General features: G+C 39.7%; 3 protein-coding genes and 1 pseudogene across 3 annotated transcripts; 2 read left to right on the top strand and 2 right to left on the bottom strand.

The window, feature by feature from the left end:
- Positions 1 to 11,306: 11,306 nt before the first annotated feature.
- Positions 11,307 to 11,850, bottom strand: LOC125136550 (histone H2A type 1-A-like; annotated as a pseudogene).
- Positions 11,851 to 11,999: 149 nt separating this feature from the next.
- Positions 12,000 to 12,383, top strand: LOC125136422 (histone H2B type 1-A). Its single transcript, XM_047797230.1, has one exon. The coding sequence runs from the start codon at positions 12,000 to 12,002 to the stop codon at positions 12,381 to 12,383; it is 384 nt and encodes a 127-aa protein (XP_047653186.1).
- A 4,820-nt stretch (positions 12,384 to 17,203) lies between these two features.
- LOC125135709 (histone H2B type 1-A) lies at positions 17,204 to 17,587 on the bottom strand. The gene has a single exon (XM_047796079.1). The coding sequence runs from the start codon at positions 17,585 to 17,587 to the stop codon at positions 17,204 to 17,206; it is 384 nt and encodes a 127-aa protein (XP_047652035.1).
- Positions 17,588 to 17,912: 325 nt separating this feature from the next.
- LOC125135481 (histone H2A type 1-A) lies at positions 17,913 to 18,308 on the top strand. Its single transcript, XM_047795698.1, has one exon. It carries the CDS (start codon positions 17,913 to 17,915, stop codon positions 18,306 to 18,308), a length of 396 nt encoding a protein of 131 aa, XP_047651654.1.
- Positions 18,309 to 25,640: the final 7,332 nt, after the last annotated feature.

The following is a 25,640-nucleotide window of genomic DNA, read 5'->3' as shown; positions in this document are numbered from 1 at the left end:
GAGGGAAGTATTCACAGGCTATTTTTGCTACTTGACTAGGGTATAGGGTTTAGTTAATGTTCTGATTGGCTAATGTTGGGTAGGCACCTATCTAATCAGAGAGTTGAATCATCAGTCTGTCTTTTACATATATTCTACTGTAATTCTTCATCCAATGAGACTTGGTCGTTTCAAAACTTCATTTGAATACAGAGACAATAAATACATCCCTCCCACTGCATCCAAGTAAATCTGCAGTCTTTCTTTGAGGGCAAGTTATGTTTCTGTGACTGATTCTCTAATGGGTTTTTGTGTCCCTAGGAAAGGGAATTGAAAAGTGAGGACTATAGGTGTTGATATTGCAATAGGAGTTTTATTTGTTTGGTGAGATCCTAAAGCAGGTTTGCTTCGAAGTCCACCTGCAATAGTGGGGTCAGGTCTTTGGGGAAACACCAGAAGTTGTGGAAGTCAGTGCCTCTAGTACTGCCCAGAGAACTGCAAGGCTATTGGACCATTTCACTAGGAGCCAAAGGATTTATTCAAAAGTATTTGAACTTCTTACGGGAGTTCCCATTGTGGCTCAGCGGTAATAAACGCCTCTAGTATCCATTAGGATACACGGCTCAGCAGGTTAAAAATCTGACATTGCCATGAGCTGTGGTGTGGGTCCCCGATGTAGCTTGGATCTGGCTGGCTGTGGTGGTAGGCTGGCAGCTATAGCTCTGATTAGACCTCAGCCTGGGAACTTCCATATGACACAGGCAGCCCTTAAAAAAAAAAAAAACAAAAACAAACAAAAAAAAAAAACAAACCTTGAAGTTCTTTAATCAATGGGATGTTTACTGATCATCAAGGATACCAGCTGGAAGTGAGTACTAATTTATACTCTGTAATTTTGGGATGTTATATAAGTGAAACCATACAGTATGTAACCTTTTGAGATTGCCTTTACTTTCACTCACCATAATTTCTCAGAGATCTGTCCAAGTTGTTGCATGCATCAATAGTTTATTCCTTTTTTACTGCTAAATAGTATTCTATGGTGTGGACAATACTGTTGTTACAGCATACTAAACATTCACCTATTAAAGCACATTTTGGTTTTTTCAGACTTGTGTGTAAATGTAAGTTTTGTGACTGCTCAGAGGTAGGAGTTCCGGATCATATGGTAAGCATATGTTTAGTTTTTTAAGAAACTACCAAAATATGTTCCAAAGTGATTGTACCATTTTCTTAGCAGCAATGTACAAGAGAAGAATATGTGGAGAGTTTCTCCTCATTCATGCCAGCATTTTATTTTTGTCACTACTTTTTAGTTTAGTTGCCTAATAGGTACATTTGATATCAATTTTAATTTGTGTTTCCCTAATGGTTATTAATGTTAAACAGCTTCTCATACTTGTTTGCTACCTGTATGTCGTCTTTGGTGAAATGTCTCTTTGTGACTCTCACCCATTTTTAAATGGGATAGTTTATTTTTAACTATTGAGCTTGGAAATCTCTTTATATACTCTAAATATAAGCCTTTTGTCATATATATGGTCTGCATATATTTTCTTTTTTGTCTTTTTGTCTTTTTGCCTTTTCTAGGGCTACTCCCACAGCATGTGGAGATTCCCAGGCTAGGGGTCTAATCGGAGCTGTAGCCTCCGGCCTACACCACAGCCATAGCAACGTGGGATCCGAGCCGCGTCTGCGACCTACACCGCAGCTCGTGGCAATGCTGGATCCTTAACCCACTGAGCAAGGTCAGGGATCGAACCCACAACCTCATGGTCCCTAGTCAGGTTCGTTAACCACTGTGCCATGACAGGAACTCCTATTTTCTTTACATCTGTAGCTTGTCTTCTTGTCCTCTTCACAGGGACTTTCACAAAACAAAAGTTTGTAGTTTTGATAAGATTTACCAATATTTCTCTTTTCTAGATCGTTTCAGTTTCATGTCTAAGAACTTTTTGCCTAGGTCAGTCCCAAATATGTTTATATCTTTTTCCCTAAAACATCCTTAGTTTTACATTTTACATTTAAATCTGCCATCCATTTTGAGTTAGTTTTTGTAAAAGTTTTGAGGCTTAGGTGGAAGTTTCTATTTTGCCTATTCTTCCATCATCATTTATTGAAAAAATTATTCTTTTTCATCTGTCAAAAATCAGTCAGCCATACTTGTATGGGACTATTTGTGGGTTCTATTCTGATCAATTGATATATTTATCTATACCTTTCCTATTACTATACAGCCTTGATTACTGTAATACATAGTACATCTTTAAATTGGGAAACATGACTCCTCCCACTTTATTCTTCTTTTTCAAAATTATTTTAGATAATATTCATTTCTTTATCTGGCAGCTATTACTTTTAGGGAGTTTGGGGTTTTTTGTTGTTGTTTATAGATTCCTTGTCTTCCATACACCGTCATGTCATCTTCAAACAGAAGGGATTTCCTTTCCTCCATTCAGATCCATATGTCTTTAATTTCTTTTGCTTCCATATTGTACAGTGGAAGACTTCAGTGTGAAGATTAATGGTGAGAATGGATTCTCTTTTTATTAGTATGATGGTAAAGTTCTCTTCTACTCCTAGTCCATTGAGTTTTTAATCAAGAAAGGATGATTAACTTTGTCAAATGATTTTTCTGCATGTGTTGATATGATCATGTTGTTTCCCTTCTTTATACCATTAATATGATGGGTTATATCAATTGATTTTGAATATTGACCCAGTCTTGCATTCTTTTTTTCAATTGTTGCAGTGTTCATAAGGAAGATTGGTATGTTGGGGGGATTGTTTGTATTGTTTTTGTCTGATTTCAGTATTAAAGTAATTTTGGACTCATGAGTTGGAAAGTGTTTTATTTTCTGGAAAAGATTGTGTCAGTCATTGTTATTTCTTTAAACATTTGGTAGAATTGAAATTGAATTGAAATCATCTAGATCTGGAGATTTCATTTGCTGAAGGGTTTTGATTTCTATTTCAGTTTCTTTAAAAGATATAAGAATATTCAATGTCTCTAATTTATCTTGGGTGAATTCTGCTAGTTTGTATTGCTTATAGTATTCCCTTATTGTCATTTTAATAGTCTGCTGTTTTACCTGGTTTTATTTCTGAGATTGGTCATTTGTTTCTTCTCTCTTTCATTATCCATCTTGATATAGCTTTTTCAACTGTATTGATCTTTTATTTATTTATTTATTTTTATTTTTATTTTACTTTGTTTTTTTGTTGGTTTTTTTTTTGCTGTTTTTTGTTTTTTGGGTTTTTTTTGTCTTTTGTCCTTTTTTAGGGCCGCACCCGTGGCATCTGGAGATTCCCAGGCTAGGGGTCTAATCAGAGCTGAAGCTGCCAGCCTACAGCCACAGCAATGCCAGATCTGAGCCGTGTCTGCAACCTATACCACAGCTCACGGCAATGCCAGATCCTTAACCCACTGAGCAAGGCCAGGGATTAAACCCGCAACTCATAATCCTCATGATTCCTAGTTGGGTTCATTTCCGCTGCGCCACGACGGGAACTCCTGTATTGATCTTTTTAAAAGCCTTTTTTCCCTGGCCTCGCTCAGTGGGTTAAGGATCCGGCGTTGCCGTGAGCTGTAGTGTGGGTCACAGACACGGCTCGGATCTGGTGTTGCTGTGGCTCTGGCATAGTCCAGTGGCTACAGCTCCGATTTGACCCCTACCCTGGGAATCTCTATATGCCGCAGGAGCGGCCCAAGAAATGGCAAAAAGACAAAAAAAAAAAAAAGCCTTTTTTATTTCAATGACTTTTCTATTGTTATTTTGTTTTAATCTGAGTTCTCTTCTTATTTTTACTCTTTCTTACTGCATAATTAAACTCATTTTGCTCTTCTTTTTCCATGTCTTAACATGAAAACTTAGATGATTTGAGAACTTTCACCTTTTCTGATATAGTTAGTGCTGAATTTCCCTCCAAGCACAGGTTTAACTGCATTCTACAGATTTCTTTTCTGTTTTGAGATCATCATAGATTCACATGGAGTTGTAGAAAATAATGCAAAGAGATACCATGTACTCTTTACTCAGTTTCCTCCAAGGGTAACATCTTCCAAAACGTGGTACAATATCACAACCAAGATACTGACATTAATATAATCAAGGTATGAAGTATTTCCACAACCATAAGGATCTCTCATATTGTCTTTTTATAGCCACAGACACTCCTCTGCCGCCCACACTCCACAATTCTTGGGCCACTAATATATTCTCTGTTTCTCATGTCATTTCAAGGATGTTACATAAATTAAATTTATAGTAGGTGATCCTTTGGGATTGGCTTTTTTAAATGGATTATTTTAAAAGCAGTTATATGTTTAAAGCCAAAAAATTGGGCAGAAAGAGACTTTTCATGTGCCTCTTCTACCTCTATATTAGTGTGGTACATTTGCTACAATTAATGAGCCAGTATTGATAATACTAACTAAATAAAGTCCATAGTTTGTGTTATGATTTACTCTTTGCATGGCACAGTTCTGTGGGCTTTGACAAATGCATAATGTCATGTATCCACCTTAAAGTATCAAACAGAATGGTTTCCCTGCTCCAAAAAACATGTGTGCTCCATCTATTCATCCCTGCCCCCTCCTACCACCAAATGCTCACAGCCATTGACCTGTTTACTGTCTCTTTAGTTTTACCTTTTCCAAGATGTCTTTAGTTAGACTTATACAGTAGGTAGTCTTTTGAGTCTGGCGTCTTTCACTTAGCAGTGTGCACTTAAGGTTACTCCATGCCATTTCATGGCTTGAGAGTGCATTTCTTTTTATCACTGAATAATACTCCACTGTGTGGGTGGACCATAGTTTATTCATCCATTTACCTATTGAACATCATCATGGTTGCTTCCACGTCGTGGCGCAGTGGTTAACGAATCCGACTAGGAACCATGAGGTTGCAGGTTCGGTCCCTGCCCTTGCCCAGTGGGTTAAGGATCCAGTGTTGCCGTGAGCTGTGGTGTAGGTTGCAGATGCGGCTCAGATCCCGCGTTGCTGTGGCTCTGGTGTAGGCTGGTGGCTGCAGCTCTGATTCAACCCCTAGCCTGGGAACCTCCATATGCCGCAGGAGCGGCCTAAGAAATAACCAAAAAAAAAAAAAAAAAAACCTGCTATATACAGTGTGTGTATATGTGTATAAATATATATATAACTTCATTTGGATAAATATCTAGGGACATGATTGCTGGATCAAATAGTCAGTGTTCACTGTTCTAAGAAACTGTGCCTGTCAAAGTGTTCATACAATTTTGCATTACAGACAGTCATGAATGAGGGTTCCTGTTGCTCTATCTTCTAGTTAGTATTTGATGTTTCAGTGTTTTGGTTTTTGGTCATTCTAACAGATGTCAGATAATAGTAGTATCTCATTGTGGTTTTAATTTGCAGTTCCCAAATGACATGATATTGAATGTTTTTTCATGTGTTTATTTGCTGGCTTATAAATATCCCTTCATGATTTTTATCCATTTTCTGGATTGATTTTTTTTAACTGTTGAATTTTGTAAATTTTTTATACAGATATTAGCCCTTTATCAAATATGTACCTTGCGACTATTTTCTGTGAACCTGTAACGTGTCTTTTCATACTCTTAATAAAGTATGTTAGTTTCTTATGGCTGCCATAAGAAATTTTCACAAACTGGGTAGTTTAAAACAACTGAAATTTATTCTCATATAATATTGACAAGATAAAGTACAAAATCAAGTGTTAGCAGAACTGGTTCCTCTTCGATGCTCTGAGACAATTTGTCCCATTCTTCCCTTCTAGTTTCTGGAGGCTTCCAGGAATTTTATGTTTCTTGTTTTATAGCTGCATCTCTTCGATCTCTGCCTTCATCTTTCATACAATCTTATCTTCTGAGTGTCTTCTCTTCTGTCTCTTAAAAACAAAACAAAAAACTCTACTTGTTACTGGATCTAGGTGCTCCTGGAGCCCTTGAGATGATCTGAGATCCTGGATTACCCAGGAAGAACACAGATACTCACTAGAATCCAACTGGATTAATGAAAATCAGAGAAAGGTGTTAGGAATGAAATGATATATTACATAGGACTCTGAGATTTCTTTGAGGTAATAAGAGGAGAGACTGTTCATTTGGGGAATCCCAAATTTTGCTGCCAGATTTTTTAAAGAGGGAAACTGTCAATGATCTAATAACATTGTTATATTTCAGTGAATGCAGCAAGCTTAGCTCTTATTTCCAGCATCATGTTATTTGGGTGCCATTAGTATATGCCAATCATGTATTATTGGTGGATTAACACACTGATGAGTTTAGTTGAACCATATAAGAAAGTAAAATTCAAGATGGAAAAGATAAGAGGGTATCACTTTTATTTCTACTGGATAGAAAGAGCTCGAAAGCAAACTTCATTAAATATTGATCCAGGTCTGAAATAGCAGGATTTCAGATGACTCGGGATAAGAGAAGGAAGTGACAGACTGACCTAACTCACTGCCCTCATATGGATTCTGGTAGTAGAGCTAAGGATTGGAAAGATGACTCCACTGAATGGACCCCAATCCAAAATGGATGACCACATCAGATGATTCACATATACTCTCAAAGGGCTAGCCATACCCCTGGTTTGGTGTTAAATTTGTCCTTTAATTGCCTTATATCATTAGAAGAAAGAGGAAAATTATATTCCTTTGCTAAATTTCATCCTCTGCTCTGCCTCTTTCTCCTTTATTCTGTATTTATCTCCCACCAATACACCATGATTAAAAAGAAAACCATTGGAGTTCCCATTGTGGTGAAGCAGAAGCAAATCTGACCTAGTAACCATGAGGATATGGGTTCAATCCCTGGCCTCCCTCAGTGGGTTGGGGAACCAGCTTTGCCATGAGCTGTGGTGTAGGTAGCAGACACGGCTCAGATCCCACATTGCTGTGGCTGTGGTATAGGCTAGTAGCTGCATCTCCAATTTGACCCCTAGCCTGGGAACCTCCATATGCCATGGTGTAGCCCTAAAAAGACAAATAAATAAATAAATAAATAAATAAATAAATAAATAAAAATGAAAAGAAGGCTATTTCATTTCACTAAAAAGAGTACTGTGATGAAGAGCCAAGAATAATGACCAAACACATTTCATTGACAGTGCTGCTGGACATAGGGTTTTTATTGTGCCAAGTTGAAAGCTATCACTTGAATTTTCCAGATATTCTTGCAAATGAAACACGTACTTGAAGTATATTAAGGAAAAACAGGGGATGAATTAAAAGTATTCTATGAGTAATCCTGAGAACAGAAAAAAAAGCTACTAGGACTGAGTCCTTAGAGTGTGGAATCGGAGACATAAAGACATCCCCTTTCATCGGCCACAGAATTTCTTTCTTCTGATGTCACTTTCATTTTCTTAATTTGCTCTAAGAGAGAGATTCAGCCACTATAAGCTCTGGATTAATTCTCTAAAGTCTTCAGATTGTCCACCTTTTTCCAAATATGTCCTTTCAATTTCCGGGTCTGAGAATCCCAGGAAAGCTTCTTACTGGCTCAGCTCAGGTGGCATCCCCACTCTTTGAACCAATCACTGTGGCCCAGAGAGTGCAGTGTCTTTCTTGGATAAACCTGTGTGCCTCCATGGGCTGCTTTGATCGACCATTCCCATAATTTCAGCGTTCTAAACAGAAAGTCATGAACCACTGGTGGAATAGGACACTTAAGAGAACAGTTAAAACAGAATGATTAAAAATAGTAATCTCAGAATCCTTCCACAATGGCATGTTGTTTCTGAAAACTTCTTTTTAGTTATGGGTATGCATGTGTATTTCTGAGTATGATTTTGTTCATGTAGGAAAATGTATTAATATATGTTGCTCTACTGCATTGTATATAAATTTGTGTATTTGAATTCTATCAAAGCTGTTGTTCCCAGATTAGATGCTTTTGAAATGCTGTATCACAGCAATAAGGCAGCTTCCCTTGTTTGGACTTTTGTGAAATAGCATTAGAGCACGATTACTCATTCAACCCCTGGGCTCCTCATTTACCTGCTTTGATAGTAATCAGATGTACTAATTTCCCCTTCTGGGCTTCAGCATCAAGCATTATTTATCTTTGTTCCTCTTGATTTAATTTGTCTTTAATCCCCCATTTCTCCTCCAATTTTTCCATAGTCTGATTCCAGGGGAATATTCCTTTACTGTTTTATATGGCTTTCTGAAATTATAAATGAAAAACAGGAGTTCCTGTAGTGGCACTGGAAATGAATCCGATTAGTATCCATGGGGATGCAGATTCAATCCCTGGCCTCCCTCAGTGGGTCCGGGATCAGCCTTGCAGTGAGCTATGGTGTAGGTCACAGACGCAGCTCAAATCCCACATTGCTGTGGCTGTGGCATAGGCCGGCAGCTGTAGCTCTGAATGGACTCCTAACCTGGGAACCTCCATGTGCCACAGGTGTGATCCTAAAAAGCAAAATAATAATAATATAACAAAGGAAAAGCAGCTATCACTCACCCCAAAACTCCTATTTTATTCTACTTATTAAAATGGCTTCTCATGTAACACAGTTTGCACAAACAGGATAATAGATTAATACCAGTACAGCTTTCTAGATTCAACTTAAGCAATTTATATTTTCACTGAAACTCATAATTCATAGTATTTTTAAACCCATGACCTTATATTTTTTTATTTTAAATGATATTTAATTTTTAAAACTGTGCTTTATAATATAATGTCTATAAAATCAACACTCATTTTTGTTCAGATTTTTCAGTCAAGAGCAAAGAAACTCTAAAGTGGTCTTCCTGTCCAGGAACACTCATGAGGTCAGAGGCAGGCATATCTGGTATTTTTGTTCAAGAAATTCTAACTAGAAAGTTCACCCCTAGGCTCTTATGGTGTGAAAGAGACTTCAGCCACAACTTGTCTCTGAGAGCTTCCCAAATTACTCACATCCTCAACAATTGCTACTATTCTGCTAAATCCATTTAATCCATTTATTTTATTTTTATTTTTTTTTTTTGCACGCATATGTGAGTTAGAGGGGGCATGTGAATATGTTTGGTTGAGATTGCCCATCTTTATGTTGTACTTTTCTTTCTGCTATATGGAGATTATACACTTCGATATTCTTTTTTTTTCTTTTCTTTTCTTTTCCCACTGTACAGCAAGGAGATCAAGTTATATACATTTTTTCCCCATCCTTTGTTCTATTGCAACATGACTATCTAGACACAGTTCTCAATGCTACTCAGCAGGATCTCATTGTAAATCCATTCCAAGTTGTATCCAATAACCCCTAGCTCCTGATCCCTCCCACTCCCTCCCTCTCCCATCAGGCAGCCACAAGTCTATTTTCCAAGTCCATGATTTTCTTTTCTGTGGAGATGTTCATCTGTACTGGATATTAGATTCCAGTTATAAGTGATATCATATGGTATTTGTCTTTGTCTTTCTGGCTCATTTCACTCAGTATGAGATTCTCTAGTTCCATCCATGTTGCTGCAAATGGCATGATGTCATTCTTTTTTATGGCTGAGTAGTATTCCATTGTGTATTTATACCACATCTTCCTAATCCAATCCTCTGTCGATGGACATTTGTGTTGTTTCCATGTCCTGGCTATTGTGAATAGCGCTGCAATGAACATGCGGGTGCATTTGTCTCTTTTAAGTAGAGTTTTGTCCGGATATATGCCCAAGAGTGGGATTGTGGCCATGACCTTATATTTTTAAAATGCCTCAGTTCTGTAGGTTTGAATATACTTTTATAGAAAAAAATAGCATTAAAATGTTTGTTTGCTAGTGTTTAAGGAAGATTTTAGTTATGTGTGTATATTTTTGTTCTTGTTTTGCATTGTGTTTGGAAATTTCTGATGTTTTATTTTTGTACAGAATTTTATATTTGGCTGCTTTCCTGTTTTTCCATTGTCTGTGCCTACTCACATGCAGTGTTAAAGGATCAACAAAATATTTGCTGCATTTTCAGTGGTTAAACCTGTTGAATGCAGTGCCTGCTCTTTCTCAATAATTTCCTTGTCATATTACTTACTACATACATACTAAAATACATACTAGTATTTTACCATCAAAATATTAGCCTTGAGATGTATCCCACACACTAAGAAATTAACCTATTATTTACAGTTTTCACATAATTACCTGTCAAATATGTCTTTTATCTTTTGGCTTAATGTGTCATGGTTACAGATTTCAGGGTATGGGACTATCCTAGAACTCTTAGAAGGAAATTCCTTGCTAAAAGACATTCTGGAGAACAAGCAACCATGATGAATGTTTATTTCCTACCTGCTTGGCTGACACTTTGCAGGTTTGCTCTCCAAACATGAGTTAAGCCAAAAGCTAGTCTAACTCTATCCTAATTAAAGCTTTTTTTTTTTTGTCTTTTTGCTATTTCTTTGGGCCGCTCCCGCGGCATATGGAGGTTCACAGGCTAGGGGTCCAATCGGAGCTGTAGCCACCGGCCTACGCCAAGAGCCACAGCAACGCGGGATCCGAGCCGCGTCTGCAACCTACACCACAGCTCACGGCAACGCCAGATCGTCAACCTACTGAGCAAGGGCAGGGACCGAACCCGCAACCTCATGGTTCCTAGTCGGATTCGTTAACCACTGCGCCACGACGGGAACTCCCTAATTAAAACTCAAACCCTGGAGTTCCCGTCGTGGCTCAGTGGTTAGCAAGTCCGACTAGGAACCATGAAGTTGTGGGTTCGATCCCTGGCCTTGCCCAGTGGGTGAAGGATCCAGCGTTGCCGAGAGCTGTGGTGTAGGTTGCAGACGTGGCTCGGATCCCGCGTTGCTGTGGCTGTGGTGTAGGTCGGTGGCTACAGCTCTGATTAGACCCCTAGCCTGGGAATCTCCATGTGCCATGGGAGAAGCCCTAGAAAAGGCAAAAAACAAACAAAACAACCTCAAACTCTAAAATACAATTATGTGTCTTAATTCTTTTTCTTGGGAATTGTGTTATCACAACAGTCCTAAGTGTGCGCCTTTCCCCAAGGAGAATGGCATTGCCCCTTTCCGGGAGCCTACTAGGATGCCTGCTCTATCTGCTCTGAAGCGTTAAACTTGCACCCAAGATCATTTGTCAAAATTGTGGCATATTAAACTGCTGTAGAGTCCTCAGTCACTAGAAGTCAATTCTTTGCAGAGTCCAGAAACCTGTTAAGGAGTTGTAGTCAGTTTTTCGTTGCTAGTCAGTTACTGTTTTGTTATCTTTTTGTAAACCCAAGCTCTTTCTTGGAAACTGAGAGTGGCTCTGAAAAGAGCCTTTGGTTTTAGTTCGGGGCTTTTCTCTTCCAGACATTCAAGTCAGTCACTAGGCTTTACAACTTGTGAGATATTACTTGCACTGGACCTTGTGGTGGTGGCTTTCAGTTTTCCTGGGAAGCAGCACTTCTTGGATGTTGGGCAGGACACCTCCCTGGGCGCCGGTCACAACACCCAGCAGCTTGTAAGCTCCTCATCATTGCGGATGGCCAGCTTCAAGTGGCGTGGGATGATGCGAGTCTTCTCGTCACCGGCCACGTTGCGGGTCAGCCCCAGGATCTCGGCCCTCAGGTACTCCAGCGCCGCCGCCAGGTACACAGGTGCACCAGCTCCAAAGGTTCTGCATAGTTGCCCTTTCAGAGCAGGCAGTGCACTAGGCCCACAGGGAACTGCAGACCAGCTCTGGAGGAGCGGGATCTGGCCTTAGCACAGGACTTACCGCTCTGCTTCCCATGTCCAGACAAAACTAAAGATGTAGATCGGTTATAACGGAAAAAAAATACCGTTAGGGCAGGTACGGGGTCTATTTATAGTTTCAAGGTAAGTTGCCGGCCGTTTGCTATTTGGTTGGCTGTTAGCCTTATATCCAATCAGGGGACTTTACTGGCGTCCTTCATTTACATACGCGCCACTACCAATTATCCAATCAGATGTTGGCTGCCCAACACGTGAGCTGAGTGCCACAGCTATAAATACCACACTTGCTTTGGGTAGGTGTCAGTTTGCCGTGTCGGAGCTGTGTGGTTGTTGGAGCTGTATGATAACCATGCCAGAGCTCACGTCGAAGGGGACTACCATCTCTAAGAAAGGCTTCAAGAAAGCTGTAACTAAAACTCAGAAGAAAGAAGGGAAAAAGCGAAAGAGAGGTCGGAAAGAGAGCTACTCAATCTACATCTACAAGGTGCTAAAGCAAGTTCATCCCGATACAGGTATCTCTTCGAAGGCCATGAGCATCATGAATTCTTTCGTCACTGACATCTTCGAGCGCATCGCGAGCGAGGCGTCGCGCCTGGCGCATTACAACAAGCGCTCCACGATCACGTCCCGGGAGATCCAGACGGCCCTGCGCTTGCTGTTACCAGGGGAGTTGGCCAAGCACGCGGTGTCCGAGGGCACCAAAGCTGTCACCAAGTACACCAGCTCCAAGTAAACGGATTCAGTTACCAGATGACCTTTGTAAACCCAAAGGCTCTTTTAAGAGCCATTTAACCCTCTAGATGGCTGTAGGCTCTTCACCCTGTTTTGTGTATGTGGACGGGCTTTCTCACTAGAGTTAAGAATTAAAAATTTGGCTGGTGTATACATGACCAAGGTAACTGCCCATACTACTCTGGTTATAGAAGGTAATTTCTGAGTCACTTGTAATTATTTTACTAGGTTGTTTCCAAGTGCAATCAAGCATTTTGTAGAGAATGCTATAAGAAGAAACCTCTCAAATGTGTCATTAGGAAGGATTCATGAACTGCATGCCACAAAGAACATGGTTTGTCCCCCCAGGATATCTCATGTATCTTATTTCTATCAGATGACAGAAAAGGGGTTTGAAGCTGTGTAAAGATCAAGACCATAGGGAAATCTAGCATGGGAGCTTTTCGGCTGTTTTTCTTCCTCTACATTTTCTGTGTGTTTTTTAAATAAGGGTTTGAAATCCAATGTTTATTTTATACTTACATCATGTCTCAGTTCAGAGTTGCCACATTTTGAGTGCTCAGTAGCTGCATCTGTTTAGTGTCCACCGTATTGGACACTGGAACACTAAATACTCTAGGCAACCTAGATCATACCTTTGCTCTAAATACCTGCAGCAGATAACTCACAAATTAGATCTGTATTCCAGGGCTCTGATGTATTCCAGATCAGTAAATTCAGCTGCTTACTTAATATCACCACTCTGATGGTGCTCATCCACCTCAATATTCTCTCCAAAAGAGTTTCCAAACTATCGTGACAGACCTGTTCTCAAACTCCAGTGTTCCCCATCTCCATGGAGCCAACCCAATCACATGGCTATCTAAGCCAGAAATGTGGTATTTTTGCCTTTATATATCTCTGTTCAATCTCCACTTCAATCTTTTGACAATATATGGTGATTTTGTTTCCTAAATATTTTTATTATTATTTGACTACTTTTGTCAATCTTCACTATCACTATTTCTGTCCAAGCCCCCACCAATTCTCACCTGGATTCCTGTCCCTAACTAGACTCACTACTCAATATGTTCTTTATAAAATCCACTCTCCACCCAACTGACAAAGTAATCTTTGATGAAGTAATCTTAAATAAGAAAAATTCACTTTTTATTTGGTATATTTAGAAATTTATTTTAAGAAGATGTATCTAGGACCAACCAGACTTTCCAAGAAATTCATAGTACAATAGAAGTTAAGAACCTCTATCTAAGTGTTCCAACAAACATCTTACATGTAAAGTAGACTGGAGACAGATGATATAAAAATCAGATGGCAGAATGTCACTATAATTCAGTTAGGATCAGATTGCTGAGGCTTCCTAGTTGTTAAACAGATTCCTTCATCAAGGATGCCAATTCTCTAGCCACAGGAATCTGGGGTTACTAGGGTATCCCAATCCATTCCTACATGTGTCTTTGTCATGGCCCTTTCCTCAGAAAATTCTGTCTTGCCAAGCCTGTAGTACTCAGGAATTGGGATGTGGGCAAAACGCAGGCAGCATCTTTCTTAAAACATTTTTAAAACCTAAAAAAACCCTGTGATTTCTCTGCTCTCACATGGATTATCTTGGACTAAAGCATATTTTGTTACCCTTATTTTTCTGACTTCAAAGTTGTAAAGCCATGCCAACCTCCTGTGTTCTTTCCACCAAGTTCCCTAAAGTGGGGTCCTTAGTCTGCATCTGTGATAAAATAGTTTACCAGCTGATTTGGCTTTTTCATGACAGCAATTTACAGGTTCCTAGTAGGAAATGAAGGAATATGCATCTCCCAGCAACTTTCATATTAATGGAAATTCAGAGTATTTATAGAATATGTGGGAATAAAGCAAAGCATGACTCAAAGGAAAATGATAGATTCAAATGCTTATATTAAGTTATAAAATATAAATGCAGGCAGTTCAGGTAGTGTGAAATCTTAAAAATGACTATGCCAATCTTAATAATCAATGGGAAAAAAATCATGATTTTCAAATAGTAAAAACTCCTTTACTATCATAAATATAAAAGGAAGTGAAAAATTAATAATTAAGGACATTGTAATTTTAAACACTAAAACAATGAGAATTAAAGTGTCATTTCTTTTTTAAAAACTTATCAAGAGTATTTGAATGGTGCTTGCCTTCTTTTTATCATGTAATTTGTAATACAGAGTGAGTGTCTTTCCTCACCTTGGTCAATTGTCATGTTTTTAAGTTTGTATTAGCTTCCAGATATCTCCGGGATTTCCTTTAATATGAAGTATTTTGCCAGTGTCACTTTCTTTCGAACATCTTCCTTTTCATCACAACCATTTTCTACATTTATGTGCGTTCACCTTCACCAAGTTCCTCTGGTTGCATAGATAGGGTCTCTTGATAGCAACTGTGCCAACTGTTATGTCAATAATTCTATTTACGTTCAATTCAAATTCCCTTTCCAGGGCTATTTTCCTTGTTTCACTGTACTTTCATCTTGTTGGTCAAATCCCTCTTTTGCTTATTGAATTTTGTCATTTAAGTTAACCACTGGGAGACAAGAAGGCAACTAAACCACTTTCTATTTGTGTCTAAACAGAATAATGTGTGCAGTGACTGGTCGCCAACAAATTTTTAAATAAGTGACATGATTAGATCACTGATCACAATGCACATCTGTTACTTAGTCAGTTGACTTTTGAACTAAAGAGCCAGCAGCGAAGTCTGTAATTTATTCACTTACTCACCACTGATGACATTTGAACTGTGTTTTTGAGCAATTGGTGTTATTTAACTATGGTACCTGAAATTCATTTATATCAACATTATGTGAGGATTGTTGCTATAAAGTCAGCATCCCACTAAAAATAAATTGCAGAAAGGCTAAGTAATAGAAAAGGTAGACAAAATAACTAGGAAGAAGAAAACAGTAAAGCTAATAAGTACAAGAGCAAAAAAGATAGCAAATAAATATACTTAAGGATTAACCAGTGGTGAAAAATAAGCAAACATGAATACAAAATAAGAATAAAGGAGCTGTAGCTACAAAGATAGCAAAGATAAAAATCATTGAGACCAAGAGTTCCCATCATGGGTCAGTGCTAATGAATCTGACTAGTACCCATGAGGACTGGGGTTCTATCCCTGGCCTCGATCAGTGATTGAAGGATCTGGCACTGCGGTGAGTGGCGGTATAGGTCACAGGCGTGGCCTAGATCTAGTGTTGCTGTGGCTGTGGTGTAGGCCCGTAGCTGTAGTTCCGATTTGACCCCTAGCCTGGGAACTCCCATGTGACACAGACCAATCTGTTTATGTAAGATAATCTCTTTAAATATTTCTTTTGAAAAATACAATTTACCAAAACTTACTACACATTATTAGCAAGTCTAAATAGAAAAATTTCATTGAAGAAAAAATTGTCAAAGAACTGTCATCTGAAAAGGGGCACAAAGTGCATATTATTTCAAAAAGGGAAGTTTACCTAAGTTTTAAAGATTCCAATGCTGTCCAAACAGTTCAAATACCAAAAGTACAATTATCTTCCATATTATTTTTATGAATTGAATAAAAATTTGTAACAAAAGCTAAACATTGCATACACAAAAATTAGATAATGATTTATAATAGTGAAACATAAACCATAACTGATACAGTGGCAACCAGAGTTCAGCAGAACATCAAATGAATATATGATGCCCAAGCAGAGGTTTATATCCAAAAATTCAAAGACGAGTTCCCGTTGTGGTGCAGAGAAAACGAATCCAACTAGGAACCATGAGGTTGTGGGTTTGATTCCTGGCCTGGCTCAGTGGGTTAGGATCCAGCGTTGCCATGAGCTGTGGTGCAGGTCACAGATGTGGCTTGGATCCCGAGTTGCTTTGGCTGTGGTGTAGGCCAGCAGCTGTAGCTATGATTCGACCCCCTGGCCTGGGAACTTCCATATGCCTCAGGTACAGCTCTAAAAAGAAAAAAATTCAAGAGATGACTCAGTATTAGGAAGTTTCTAAAATAACTCACCATCATATCTCTAAAGAAAAAAAGTCTGACTATTCTCCAGAGATGCTCAAAAGGCATTTTATAATTTCAACATGCATGCTTACAATTCTCAATAAAGTATAATCTTCCTCATTGTATGATACATATGTATACAAAAAGGAACTGTGCAGATCTGCAGCAAAGCGAATAGTAAAACAAGAATTTGATGTCATTATTAAAGCATGGGGCACTGCAATCAGATGAAATCAGAAATGAATTAAAAGGAGGCAATTATTTGGTATTTTGGCACCTCATTGCAAATGCGTAAAACCCAGAAGTATACCAGAAGGCCAAGGTGAAAATTAGTCAACTCAATATAAGATATAAAAATGATGAATATTAGTACTTCCTTATAAAATAACAAAACTCTACAACAGGGAGGTAAGACCATTTACAGTAACAGAAACAAAGTATCTAGAATTGCATTTAATATACCACACATATTGTAATAAACCAGCTTCTATCACATAGTCTCAATTCCGTAGAAGTAACTCAAACATCTGGTACTGGGGACTGAAATAAATTCTCAGAAAAGATCTTGAGTAAAGCCTTTCAGGCGGCTTCCATTTTCCAATTGGAAATCCTAAGGAAACAGACTACCAGAGTCCTTGCAAACGCTTTACGTTAAGCCTTGCCCTTAAAGCTATATCACACAACACCGTTTAACCCTTAAATCTACCAATTCAAGCATTCTGGCCAATGGGGGAGTCCACAGCTCTTTCTCAGAAATTGAGTGGCTCTAAAAAGAGCCTTTGGGTTACTAAGTGGAAAAACGCTTACTCGGCAAGTTTACTTGGAGCTAGTATACTTGGTGACAGCTTTGGTGCCCTCAGACACTGCATGCTTGGCCAACTCTCCCGGCAGCAAGAGACGCACAGCCGTTTGGATCTCTCTGGAAGTGATAGTGGAACGCTTGCTGTAGTGTGCCAAACGCGATGCTTCACCTGCGATGCGCTCAAAGATGTCAGTGACAAACGAATTCATGATGCTCATGGCCTTGGAAGAAATACCGGTATCTGGATGAACTTGCTTAAGCACCTTGTAAATATAGATCGAATAGCTCTCTTTCCGGCCTCTTCTGCGCTTTTTTCCTTCTTTCTTCTGAGTTTTAGTTGCGGCTTTTTTGAAACCTTTTTTAGAGATGGTCGCACCCTTCGAAGACAGCTCCGGCATGGTTAGTGTCAGCTCTAAAGTGTTACAAATCTACAGGTACAGCTCCGCCCGCTCCTCTCCACACCAAGTGAGCAAAGACGTGCTGCGGTTGGAGAGAGTGGTATTTATAGGCGCAGCCTCACGTGACGTGTAGAGAGGTGAACATCTGATTGGCTATAGGGGAGAGAGTGTATGTAAATTAGATGAGTCCTGTGAGAATCTCTGATTGGCTAGAGAGCCATCGGCCAATCAGAAAGCAAACCACAACCTGCCGTTGGACTATAAATAGGCCCAGTAGCTATTCTACCAGTCTATTTTCCCCGTGGTACCGGCTCCTTTTTGAGGCATGTCTGGACGAGGGAAACAGGGTGGCAAGGCGCGCGCCAAGGCCAAGTCTCGCTCGTCAAGGGCGGGCTTACAGTTCCCGGTCGGCCGGATCCATCGCCTGCTTCGCAAAGGCAACTATGCCGAGCGAATTGGTGCTGGTGCTCCTGTGTACTTGGCGGCAGTGTTGGAATATCTGACCGCAGAGATCTTGGAATTAGCAGGCAACGCGTCTCGTGACAACAAGAAGACCCGCATCATCCCGCGCCACCTGCAGCTGGCTATCCGTAATGATGAGGAGCTCAACAAGCTACTGGGTGGTGTGACCATCGCTCAGGGAGGTGTCCTGCCGAACATCCAGGCCGTGCTGCTGCCCAAGAAGACGGAGAGCCACCACCACAAAGTCCAGAGCAAATAATCCCAAGTGTAGCGTACCAGCAGGTAGCCAAAATCTGGTGGAGAAATGCAACCAAAGGCTCTTTTCAGAGCCACTCAAATTATCAGTAAAGGCTGTGCCTAGGCTGTGGGGAGCCTGTATTGTGTAATTATCCAGTAGTAGGCTGCTAAAAGTCTCTATAACATTTGTGAAGTCTAAGTACTTAAGAGATATATAGTTCTAATGCCTGAGATTCTCTGAAGCTGTTAAGATTCAATATAGCTGAAAGAGAAGGCTTGATGCCTGTCAGGTGGGCGAAGGAGCAAACTTCTAGCATACTAATCCTATTTTAAGGCTGACTTCAATTGTATTTGGTACCTATGGCTTAACATTTACTGAGAAATGTTTCTTAAAATGCAAAGCAAGATATACCAAAGCTTGATGGCACATGTCAAGCTTGATGGGGCATTAGTGTCTCACTGGAGGTAGTGCCATAAGGTGTATTGATTGAAACTATAAGGGAATTTGGATCAGATTTTTCAAAAGATTTAACTCCAAAAAGACAACAGTGGTTTCAGTTGATCTGTACCATAAACATGAAAACTGAACAGAAAATGAAGAGTTAGGCTGTCATAAAGTTATAGAAAAATAAAGTTTGTCTTATCTCAAGGAAAAAGTCTCGGTTAAAAAAAAAAAAAAAAAAGCCAGCGTCAGAATTCTAGCCCCATGAAACAGTTATAATTCAACTCCCCAAATTTAGCAGAGTATGGAAAGGCAGGGGAGAAAGGTAGCGACTTCCCAGAAGAGAAACCTTGCAACCGCTACCCCAGCCAGATGATCACTGTTAACATGATCCGTGATAAACCACGTTGTTTGAATGTGCATTAATGTATTGAGGAAGGCGATTCGCTACTCTGGTCTTTCTCCCAGCAACCCGTAATCTCAGTCTAACCATGAGAAAACCATCAAGACAAATTGAGGAATATTCTACAGAATATCTGCATCCTCAAAATTATCAAGGCCATCAGAAACTAGGAAATACTGAGAAACTGCCTTAGCCCGGGGCAGTTAAAGGAGCCGTTACAAGGAAATGTCAGGTAAAACAAGGCGCACGCGGAGAGGGGTGGGGGTGGGGTGGGGTTGGGGTGGGGGTGGGGCGGGGGGTGGCTGTTAACTTCATGTAACTCACAGTCAGCCCGCCTATTCGTGGTTCCTCCATATTCACAGATTCAACCACAGACTGCATAGCACTGTAGTATTTACCATTGAAAAATAATCTGCATGTAAGTATTCTCACCGTTCAAACCCACGTCATTCAAGGGTCAGCTGTATTTTGATCAGATCCTGGAGCAGAAAAAGAGCATTGGGTAAAATCTAATGAAATCCAAACAAAGTTTTAGAGTTTAATTCATAGTAAAGTACCAGTGTTAGTTCCTAAGTCGTGACAAATGTATAAATGTTCACAACAGAGTAAACAGTGAGAGATAGATATATCTTTGCAACTTTCATGTAACTCTAACGTTATTCCAAGTTAGAAAGCTTATTGAACAAATAATAAACTCGAACTTATTTTTTTAAACCAGAGTCCCAAATCCATAATAAACAGATGAAGAAATTTTAGTAGACTACAGCTCTTAAGCTGAAAGAAAGTATGTGTGGTTCTGAAAAGAGCCCTTGGTTTCAGATGTCAATGTAGTAAAGCTCTCTTGTAGCTGTTGTACATGACAGGAACAGGACGTAGTGCCTTGCACACAGTGTACTTGGCTGGTTCCCCAGGAATCGACAGGCAATAGCTCTCTGAAATTCCTTGTGGGTGATAATCAGGAATCTGTTGTAATGAGCCACGTGAATGGACTCATCAGTGATGTGCTCAAAAGTCATAAACAAATGAGCTCATCATTCACACGGCTTACATAGAGATGCCAGTGTTGGGGCGAGACTGCTTGAGAGCCCCCCTCACGGACCTTAAGTGTAATACTACTGCCTGTGACGTCTGTGATGCTTCTAGCCTTTCTTCTCCTCTTGATGGTGGCTTCTTGGAACCTTTCTTGGACATGACAGTAAGCTTAGAGAAAGACTAGAAAACAGGAGACACAGCCATCAACTGCCTTGAGAAAGAGGATGGCAGGTTGTGAAGCCGCAGAGCTATTTATATACCGTGTATTCAAATGAAGTATTGAGTAAACGCTTTCTGATTGGCATAAAAGCAAGATGCAAATAAATGCAAATAAGGTACCTCAGGCAAACTCTGATTGGTTAGTACTCCTACTCACATTAACCACTCAGAAAGCAGAAGGCTATCACGTGGAACCTTGCTCAGGAAGCTTTGAAAAGAGGCCCATTTTGTAGATGTCATACATTTTATAGATTTCATTCTCAGCTTCTTTTGAGACTGACTGCCTTAACCCAAATTTAAATTCCCAAAGGAAGGGATCTGGCTCAGGTTGAGTAATATGTCCACTTACTGTCCATCAGTAGTAGAAGGAGAATGATCCTGAAAACAGTGCATCCCGATTGACGTGTTAAGATGACTATTTATTTTCAGTTTCTTGTTACTGCATAGGATTTGCATATACTTGCCTGTTTTAAAAACCCTGTGCTGGAGTTCCCGTCGTGGCGCAGAGGTTAACGAATCCGACTAGGAACCATGAGGTTGCGGGTTCGGTCCCTGCCCTTGCTCAGTGGGTTAACGATCCAGCGTTGCCATGAGCTGTGGTGTAGGTTGCAGACGCGGCTCGGATCCCGAGTTGCTGTGGCTCTGGCGTAGGCCGGTGGCTACAGCTCCGATTCAACCCCTAGCCTGGGAACCTCCATATGCCCGGGGAGCGGCCCAAGAAATAGCAACAACAACGACAACAACAACAAAAAAAGGCAAAAGACAAAAAAAAAAACCCTGTGCTGTGGTCAAAAGTGGTTCTTCTCTACCACTTGAGTAAGTGAAGGTGACTCTTCACTGCTAGAGTTATTAGCCTGATCAAATTTCCATTTTTTTAAATAGTGAGGTGAGACGTCATTTCACGTTTGGTGTTATTTTTGTAACTCTTCTTCTGGTTTCAAAGATTACCATAAATGTATGTACTTTTTGTCAAATGGCATTAAGTTGCCTTTTGCACTTTTCAGAAACAACCCATGTGTTTTCTTTTATCAAATGCACTTCTTAATACTCTTTCCATTACAATGAAATCCTACTCCAATTATTTTAAATTAAAAGTTTATATAGAATAAAATGTTTATATTAAAAATGTGAATATGTGTTTAAAGTGACATGTCCTTAGACTTTTTCAAACCTTTTGTATACCTCCTGTAGAACTTTATAATTTCCCTTAAAGAATTTTTACATATATTTCATGGAGTTTATATCCAGGTGCCTTTATTTTAGGGGAATATTAAAAGGGATTTTTATTATGTTTTTATGACTTTTTTATAGATAGAAACATTGAGCTTTGTTTGTAATTTTGTATTTAGCTTCCTTATTCTGTCATTTCTGTTTTCTAGCTTTTCCAACCCCTTAGGATTTTAAGGTAGGCAAGAAAATCATATGATGTTGCTCCTGTAATTTTCAGTTGCCGGGATCCAATTCCGGGGTCAACAAGATGTCACATCCTCTTGATGACTTCCTCCAACAACATCTCTCAACTGCTCCCCCTAGCTTTAAGAATAAAGTTCAGATTCCACAGCTTAGCTTGGGATCTAGCCCCTGCCTACATCACCAGGCTCTTACCGAATTCCCCATTTGTGGTTATATCAATATGCTTGCAGTTCCATGAATTTATTTCCCTTTTGTCTTTCTTAGTTGTTTCCCTCTCTAGAATGTTCTTTCTGCCCTTCTTTATTAGTTTCTATAAATGTTTCAAGATTATGGTCTTCTAATAATATTATTACAATCAGTGCTGTAATGAACACCTACATGCAAATAGACTTTGCCTCCTGAAGTATTTGCTTAAAGCATTCCTAGATATAGGATGATTGGATAAAAGAGTATACACAGTTTCACAGCTTTGTCTGCATATTGTTAAATTACTCTTCAAGATGGTTGCCTCAAAAAGCCATAGCAAAGCATGAAAGTATATGTTTTACTTTGCTCTCAAAGTATTTGGTGTTCCTTAAATAAGATTTGCTTAGGTGTTAGGGTAAAGTGATACCACATTATTGTTTTACTACACATTTCTTTTTATCAAAGTGAGACTGCACTTTTTCATTTATATATATATGTTTTTCTGACTTTTTTATAGAAATTTATTTATAAAAAGAAACTTACCTATAATATAATTATAGGTAATATTATATAATATTATAGGTAATATATATATGTGTGTGTGTATATATATGCATATATATATATATATAGGCAAACTTGTTTTCCCAGTTAGTCCTACTGTGTGAAATGTCTCTTTGTGTTCATTAAAAATAAAGAACAAATTCATATTGGTTGTTTTCTAACATTATAAAACTGAAGTTGTGTTGGATACTTAATCGAATATTTATAAATCTGAATTAAAAATTTTACAGTGTTGTCCAGAAGAGCCAGTTGAATTTTTTAAATTGCCTCTTGACCAAAAACATATTCCTCATTAACTTGAAATGTGGTCACACATGAGCTCCTTTCAAGTCAAATATAATCTTAGCTGACACCAGAGGGAGCCTGGTAGGCATTCCAGTGAAAGTATATCCAGTTTTTAATGCATCCCATTTCTGGAATGACACTGGAGAAAATATACAATGAAATTACGAATACTGCACTTAACAGTCCTAGGGAGAAAAACCAGTCTTAAATTATACATTCAGACTTCAATCCTCCATGAACCAGGAAAGATATAAAATAAGAATGGTGATAAAAAGAGCAATTGTAGAACACCCACAAATACCTTTACTGCTCTTGTCTTAATTGTTTTTCCTGGCTCCTTTGTGCACAGGAATCAGAGAGACCGGCTTTACAACCTGGCTCTGCTGCTTCTGAGTTAAGTGTTCTTAATTCCTCTGCCTCTCAGTCTCTTCTCCTGCATGTTATAATACGTACCTCACAGGGCTATTGTGAAGGTCAAATTGTAGATCATATCAACAAAGCATCTGGCACATAGCACACTTCAAATATCGTAGTTCTTTTCTTCATCTAATGCGGTGGTTCTCAACCAAGGAACATTTGGCAACATCCGGAGGCATTTTTGACCAGTGGAGCCTGTGAGAAGAAGGCTTTAAGTCAGAAGTCCTGGGTTTGAGTTCTGGCTCCACCCCTTTCTACCCGGGTGACCCAGGGAAAGTCTCTTCACATCTCAAGCCTCTTTTCCCATTTGCAGCATGGGAGGAAGGATCTCTTTTGAAGTTTATGTGGACTTTAACCATTCCGTCCTTTACAAGTGTCACCTATAATCCTCTCCTTTGCTCGTCAGGTCCTGCCTCACAAAGTCCTATAGCCAAGCTCAGAGTTTACACAAAATTACTATTGTGTGGCCTTAAGTTGCCAACAAGAGGCAGGTGGATTCACACTTAACTGAGCATCTAGTATGAGAGAATTCTGTATTCAACGTTCAAGCCCCTTGTTTAAGATGCAAAAATGGAAAAGCATGAAAACGTGGCCAAGGGGCAGATCCAAGGAACTGATGACTTTTTGCATTGGGTGAATGGTAACTAAAATTTAGTTTTATGGATTGATGGCTTCCTAAGCCCTTTAATGGGAATATTAATTTAGTTCTCTCTCTTTTTTTTTTTTTTTGGTTCACCTCAAAACTTGATTTTAGGAGGAGGCCACCAGTGACTTAAGGAGATGCCTGGGAAGGGGAAGTTGGTTGAGGTGAGGAAAGGTTGAAGAAAGGAGATCCTAGTGGAACAGCCACTTTCCTCCAGGAGAGGGGATTCCAGGGCTGAGGACAGAGGGTAAGTGCTCAGCTCATCTTCTTCCTCCTCCCTTTGGCTTCTCTCTTCTCTAAGCCTACCCTCTCCATCCATCTCCCTCTCTGTCTACACACATATCTACAGATCAACCTCTCCCTGGCTCGAACTTATCAAGAGTAGATGATTGTGGTAAATGCTGACAGAAAGAACTCATAAGAACCACATGGGCAGCCTGTTTTCCCTTAACATTCTTGCCCTTCCAGCCCTCTGGGTTCTTTCCCTTTACATTCTTGCCCTTCTAGCCCTCTGGGTTCTACCTGAGACTCCCCGCCACTGCTTTGCTGCCACAAAACGACCAGCTTCCTGCCAGCCATGAGGGTCTACACAAAGCGACAGGAAATCATCCCTCATGAAAAACCTCAAGGTTCAGGCTGAGTCAGTGTCCTTTGAGTATTCCAGGAGGATGCATTCCAAAGGATTATTCATCCAGAAGGGCGGGAAGCGTATTTAATTCCACACCGTAACAGGTCTGGTTAGGACAGGAGCCAGACTCTCCTCTGAACTAAGTTGGGAAATAAGGCTGCTGGGCCTTTTACTCACGGCGACGTGAGGAAGCAGAGTAGAGGCCTGCGTCCCAGTCACCTGGGAGAAAGAAGAGCCTCCAGACTGTGGTAGGTGGTGTCTGAAGTCAGCTTCGGTTTCTACCTGTGCATTAAGAAGCCCCTGCCTTGCCACCAAGCTGCTACAACCACACAGCAGGAGCTGTGAGGACATGAATGAGCACCTGGTGGGATTCAAAAGCCCCCCCACACCTCCAAAATGACTCCCAAATATCTCTGGGTATATTTACTCACATCATAGACTATGTAAACCATGCTTCCATGTTCCTGGATTTCTCAGGTTCTGAACGAAGATGAAAGAAATTGTTGAGGAGTTCCATTAACTACCATATACGTACTTAGGAAACTTAAGTACAAGTGTATGTCTTATCCAAGGTTTACCTCCAAAAACAATGGTAAAAATTTACTCCCAAATATTGCTTGAAGTGAAAAAAACTAAATCAAATCACTAAACCAACCCTATCAATCACAGCAGACGTGTTTTTTTGAGGAGGATTTTTTTTTATCACCCATATTTTTATATCACTTAGGGACATTCATCTATTCTGGACTTGTAGAAAGACATTTTCCCTAAGCTTTTTTTTTTTTTTGTCTTTTTAGGGCAGCACCCAAGGCACATGGAGGCTCCTAGGCTAGGAGTCGAATCAGAGCCACACAGCCACAGCAACTCGGGATCAGAGCCAAGTCTGCAGCCCACACCACAGCTCATGGCAAGGCCAGATCCTCAACCCACTGAGCCACAACAGGAACTCCATTTTCCCTAAGTTCTTTCAAGAAGCAGCATTGTCTTGAGCATGCAATGTATCTATGGTGAAGGATCAAGGGGTTTTTTTTTCCTCTTTTTTAAATTTTCTGCCCATCATAGACATACTTTTATCAAATACAGTAAAATTAAATATAAATATTAGAAAATGCAATAGATCTA

The sequence above is a fragment of the Phacochoerus africanus genome, chromosome 9 (genome assembly GCF_016906955.1).
Source record: "Phacochoerus africanus isolate WHEZ1 chromosome 9, ROS_Pafr_v1, whole genome shotgun sequence".
Classification (NCBI taxonomy): domain Eukaryota; kingdom Metazoa; phylum Chordata; class Mammalia; order Artiodactyla; family Suidae; genus Phacochoerus; species Phacochoerus africanus.
Note: the sequence above shows the minus strand (reverse complement) of the source record. Positions and strands in the feature narration are given on the sequence as shown.

Bases quoted from the DNA above. Each gene is read 5' to 3' on its own strand.
- LOC125135481 (XM_047795698.1), top strand. From the start codon at position 17,913: ATGTCTGGACGAGGGAAACAGGGTGGCAAGGCGCGCGCCAAGGCCAAG.
- LOC125135709 (XM_047796079.1), bottom strand. From the start codon at position 17,587: ATGCCGGAGCTGTCTTCGAAGGGTGCGACCATCTCTAAAAAAGGTTTC.
- LOC125136422 (XM_047797230.1), top strand. From the start codon at position 12,000: ATGCCAGAGCTCACGTCGAAGGGGACTACCATCTCTAAGAAAGGCTTC.